We start from the raw sequence: 5,002 nt of genomic DNA on the forward strand, positions 1-5,002 counted from the left end.
TCTTTATATATATATATATATATATATATATATATATATATATATATATATATATATTTAAAATAGAAAGAACAGCCTAATTAATTTCAAGCCACATGGGGGCTTACTTTCCATTACTGTATCCATTGTAAACATTTGATCCATATCCATATGGGTCTCCCACTCCATTATTTGATTTTCCTAATTTAACTCGAAAAAAAAATAATATTTTTACGTAAAACTGTTTAGATCAACAACTAACCTCTGAATTTCATGAAATTTAATAAAATCAGAACGAAATAAAAGAAATTTATAATACTTTTGTAATTTTATTACAAATAAGTAATATTATTAAGTATTCCATGAAAAAAAAATATGTAATAAATTAATCAATAGGATACATATATAAAATCATTCAACATACAGATTTAATCGGTTAAATGCAACTTGGATAAGTTAACCAATAATAAATTGAATATAAACAAAACAAAACAAAAAACACTTCTAATATTTTTTTGGCTTGCGGACCAATCATTATACGCAAGAAAAATTAGAGATCACATTTTACCAAGAAGATTGAGATTGTGAATATATAGAGACTGATTTACAATTTCAAATATATTCAATATTATTATGAAATAAAACTTTTATTTGGTGAAACTAAAGTTTTAGTGTTGAGATTAAATGTGTAATAAATAGGTTATTGTGGAATAAAATCCTCTATATATAAAAGCACATGCCAATAACAATCTGGTCAAATTCTATTTTGTAGCTGGTGATGTAATCCAAAGAATTTGAAGGGAAAAAAAGGATTCCAGTTTCCTTGTTACAAAAAAATGATACGTGTGATGCAAATCCTCTGTATTATTAATTATGTTTATCATTTTAATGATATAAACTAATAAAAAAAAAGTTGGCTTCTCATAATGTATTTTCTTATTTAATTACAGAAAGAAAGACGGTATTAAACGAACGGCTACGATGATGTGTGTGTGAGAGAGAGAGAGAGACCGCGTCCATATGAGAGTTTAAAGGCAAATGTCCCACCTCTGTCCCCTGGTTTTGGGAACAACTCTGCCTCTCTCTTGCCCCATATGCTTCCGACCATGTCCCCCCTTCTCCCTCTCTCTCTCTCTCTCTGTCCTAACATCAAAGCAATTCGTTTCCTTATATAACCCGTAAGTCCTCCATTTGAATCCCACAAGCAAACTCCATTCTCATTTATTTTCAAGATCTGTCCTTTCCTTTCAATCAACAGAGAAGCAACACCAAGAAGAAGAAGATTTGTATCTTCATCTAAAACCCCGAAACGAACATATTCAGAGAGCTTGAACTGGATATGGCTTACGAGGTAGTTAACGGGCTCAACCTCAAGGATACAGAGCTGAGATTGGGATTGCCGGGCACAGAGGAAAACAAAGAGCGACATGTTTCTTGCGTCACAAGCAAGAAGAGGTCGTTCGAGAGCAAAGACGATCAAGATCAGAACCAAGCGTATTCACCTCCTACGAAGTAATTCCAGATCTGGGTTTTCGTTACTTTTTATCGACAAGTTATTACACGATGCGTGTTTCCTTCTCCTTTGTACTAACCCAGAATCTGTCTTTCTGCAGAACACAGATCGTGGGTTGGCCTCCGGTCAGATCTTACCGGAAGAACAGCGTTCAAGCGGGGAAGAACGAGCCTGAATTCCCCGGGATTTACGTGAAAGTCAGCATGGATGGTGCACCGTACCTTCGGAAGATCGATCTCAAGATGTACAAAGACTATCCAGATCTCCTCGATGCTTTGGAGAACATGTTCAAGTTCACCATAGGTCAATATTACAAAGACATTCTCACGCTTGTGTCTGAAAACTGTGTTAAAGATTTCGTATCCCTAAACGACGTTTTCCCGGTTATATTTCAGGCGAGTATTCGGAGAGAGAGGGATACAAAGGAACTGGACACGTACCGACGTACGAAGACAGAGACGGAGACTGGATGCTCGTTGGAGATGTCCCGTGGGACATGTTCTCCACGTCTTGTAGGAGACTAAGAATCATGAAAGGCTCTGAAGCAAGAAGAGGGTTAGGTTGCGGTGTGTGAGAATCTTACAAGGACATAGATATATGAATGGTTACACAATCTATTGGCTTGCTGTCTCAGTTTAAAAGAGAAGTAAAGTCTATGGGGCAAATGCTGGATAGCCTTTTTGATAATGGTCTGTCGATGGAGAAATGCTGGATAGCCTTTTTGATAATGGTCGGATGTGACCGGAGATTCGGGTTTCCGGTCGACGAGATGACAGTTGCATTAACCTTTTTTACTTTCGGGATTTTTAGAAAAAATTCCTGGAATTCATGTAAAAAAGAAAGATGATATGTATAATACGGACGTATATACTGTAGATGTGTATACTCAAAAAAGCCCTGTTCTGTAAGGGTAGTTTTTCTATTATTAATATCACCACATACGGATATATTTATATGTTTTGGAAATTCTTGGAAATCCTTTTCTTTCTTTTTTTTTCACCCCGAATAAAATCAAGGAATTATACAGAAAAATGTATATTTTACTTTTTAAAACTTTGCAAAATCTTTGTATTAATATAATACTTTTTACAAGTCCAATGTTTTTCATTATCGAATTTTGCTCTTTTGATAACGGAGCTTTTTGTGTTCATCAGCTATTGATTTGTTTCTATCAAATGCGATGATCCGTCACAGGATATTTAGGTAAATATGGAATAATTTAACGGATATCACCATTCACCAAAATAAGTTTTTCTTTTTTCCCTGTGGATGGCAAAAGCCTTCTCTCTCCCAATCAGTTGCTCCACCAACTGGGGAATCCACTTCCTCTCACATCGATTTCTTCGTCTTCTTCCTCTTCATCGTGCACTCGCTCCGTCAACCACTCTCTCGCGACCCATCTCTCTCTCACGGTGCTCTTCGCCCCCTTCTCTCTCTCTCTCTCTCTCTCTCTCTCTCTCTCTCTCTCTCTCTCTCTGTGTGTTTGTATGGTTCGGGTTGACGAAAATGGATGATTTTGCGTAGTGGGTATTTTTCTATTCGATCGTTTGTGTGCGAAAGTTCCGTTCTTTGATCACAAATTTTGAAGGAGGTTTTCTATTTGATGAAACTGGATAATGCTTAGTGTCTATATCACATTCGATTGTGGGTGATGAGCAAAACTGAAACTGATGAAGCAGTTGTGTAATTCGTTTGATATTCGGGGTTTTATTTCAATTGGATCATCTCTTTTTCCTTCTGTAGTTTGGATCTTCTGAAACGATGAGTTTAGTGGTTCATCATCGACCCTCTGTGTTTCTATTTACCAAATAACTCCATTTAGATAGGGAACTACCCGTAGCTTGACCCATTTGTTATTTCTGGCTTATTTCAAGAACTTGTCTCAATGGCTACATGTTTGCTTTGATCCTTCATTCAGTTGCGACGGTAACTTTCGAAGAGTTGTGACCATGGATTCTTCAGGAGCTGAATCTCCGAAAGAATTCCCGGTCGGCTTGGATATAACAACTGAGGAAGATTATGCAGAGCACTCTAAGTTACTTAAGGAGTTCACTAGTATCCCCAGCATTGACAGGGCATGGATTTTCAAGTCTAGTGTTGGTATGATGGTTTATATGCTCATGTCTCTGTCTGAAATGCTTTAGTCTCTTAGTTGTGATCTAAATAATCTGTATCTATCATCAATTGGCATTTACAAATTCATCTCGACATGCTAACACTTTCTCTCTTGTTTTACTCTCTGGCAAACCGACTCAGCTGTGAAAATTATGGTGCAGGTTCTCAGGCAATGTTTGCTATGAGTCAAGCAAACCTTTTGGCTAATAAAAGGAGAAAGTTTATGTTATCGGGCCAAATCTCGAAAGAAAGTAACGGTTCTGTAGACTTCCATTGGGCTCCCTTTCCTATCGAAATGTCTGGTGCATCGGCTTTTATCCCTTCCCCATCTGGTTTGAAGCTACTTGTAATTCGGAACCCCGAGAGTGAATCTCCTACCCAGTTTGAGATATGGAATTCGTCTCAGCTAGAGAAGGAGTTTCACATTCCTCAAACAGTTCATGGCTCTGTATACGTCGATGGATGGTACTTTTGTGAATATCTCTCTTATTGGCTGATGCTAATCTCTGGCTCTGGTGTAGTAGAACGACTTGATAAGTGATGCAATGTCATGCAGGTTTGAAGGGATCTCTTGGAACTCGGACGAAACTCTTGTTGCTTATGTTGCCGAGGAACCATCTCGCCCCAAACCTACGTTTAACAATCTTGGTTACAAGAAAGGGAATTCTTCGGATAAGGATTGTGGAAGCTGGAAAGGTCGAGGAGATTGGGAAGAGGAATGGGGAGAAGCTTATGCTGGAAAAAGGCAGCCTGCGTTGTTCGTTATCAATGTGGACAGGTCTCATCAATCCTTCTCTGGACCTTTGGAAAGAATGATTCTCCTATGTCTGGACAACGGCTGCCATGACCACTCAGTCTAACATTCTTCTCTTTGTCTTAACAGTGGAGAGGTTCAACCTGTCAAAGGAATCCCAAGGTCGTTAAGTGTTGGACAAGTTGTGTGGAGCCCATACGTTAAAGGCTCGGCTCAATATTTGGTTTTTGTGGGGTGGTCAGGCGATAAAAGAAAACTCGGTATTAAGTACTGCTATAACAGGCCTTGTGCACTATATGCAATTAAGTTGCCAGATTCTACGTTAGGGTCAGAAGGATCCAAGTGAGTGTATGGTTTAGAATTCGTTTTCGGGCACTTGATCATCCTAGTTTTGAAAATGGTCTTAATCTTGTCTCGGTTAAATTAAATATTTCCTTTCTTTACTTGTTTTCCAGAGAGGGTTCAAATGAAGCATTACCCTTATACAATTTGACAAAGAGTGTAAGCAGTGGTCTTTTCCCTCGGTTCAGGTATATAACTTCCGTCGAATTCTTCATATGGATTCAAAGTCCTGCTGTTTAGTAACATTTTCCTGTCTAAAATACTATGGTTTGCCTCATATACCTCTTTCGTCGACAGTT

The 5,002-nt window shown here is 38.1% G+C and overlaps 2 protein-coding genes across 3 annotated transcripts in view; both read left to right on the plus strand.

Annotated features, from left to right (window-relative positions):
* Positions 1–1,161: 1,161 nt before the first annotated feature.
* On the plus strand, positions 1,162–2,419 carry LOC104822253 (auxin-responsive protein IAA1-like). Its single transcript, XM_010553399.2, has 3 exons — positions 1,162–1,491; positions 1,593–1,795; positions 1,888–2,419. Exons 1-3 carry the CDS (start codon positions 1,319–1,321, stop codon positions 2,064–2,066), a joined length of 555 nt encoding a protein of 184 aa, XP_010551701.1. The 5' UTR covers positions 1,162–1,318; the 3' UTR covers positions 2,067–2,419.
* Positions 2,420–2,739: 320 nt separating this feature from the next.
* The window catches only part of LOC104822254 (acylamino-acid-releasing enzyme), a 5,154-nt gene continuing 2,891 nt past the window's right edge, over positions 2,740–5,002 (plus strand). The window contains exons 1-6 of one of the 2 annotated variants that reach the window (XM_010553400.2): positions 2,740–2,904; positions 3,411–3,592; positions 3,769–4,072; positions 4,164–4,385; positions 4,491–4,703; positions 4,817–4,891. In XM_010553400.2, coding sequence (XP_010551702.2) covers positions 2,762–2,904; positions 3,411–3,592; positions 3,769–4,072; positions 4,164–4,385; positions 4,491–4,703; positions 4,817–4,891 — 1,139 coding nt within the window. In that variant the 5' untranslated portion in view covers positions 2,740–2,761. Of the gene's footprint in view, positions 2,905–2,987; positions 3,020–3,410; positions 3,593–3,768; positions 4,073–4,163; positions 4,386–4,490; positions 4,704–4,816; positions 4,892–5,002 lie in introns of those variants that run through there. The other variant, XM_019203540.1, reaches the window with a different exon arrangement.

The sequence above is a fragment of the Tarenaya hassleriana genome, unplaced genomic scaffold (assembly GCF_000463585.1).
Source record: "Tarenaya hassleriana unplaced genomic scaffold, ASM46358v1 Cleome36, whole genome shotgun sequence".
Taxonomy (NCBI): domain Eukaryota; kingdom Viridiplantae; phylum Streptophyta; class Magnoliopsida; order Brassicales; family Cleomaceae; genus Tarenaya; species Tarenaya hassleriana.

Coding starts and splice junctions, on each gene's coding strand:
- LOC104822253 (XM_010553399.2), top strand. CDS start 1,319: ATGGCTTACGAGGTAGTTAACGGGCTCAACCTCAAGGATACAGAGCTG. Junction 1,492..1,592: donor GCGTATTCACCTCCTACGAA/GTAATTCCAGAT, acceptor GTCTTTCTGCAG/AACACAGATCGTGGGTTGGC. Junction 1,796..1,887: donor CATGTTCAAGTTCACCATAG/GTCAATATTACA, acceptor GTTATATTTCAG/GCGAGTATTCGGAGAGAGAG.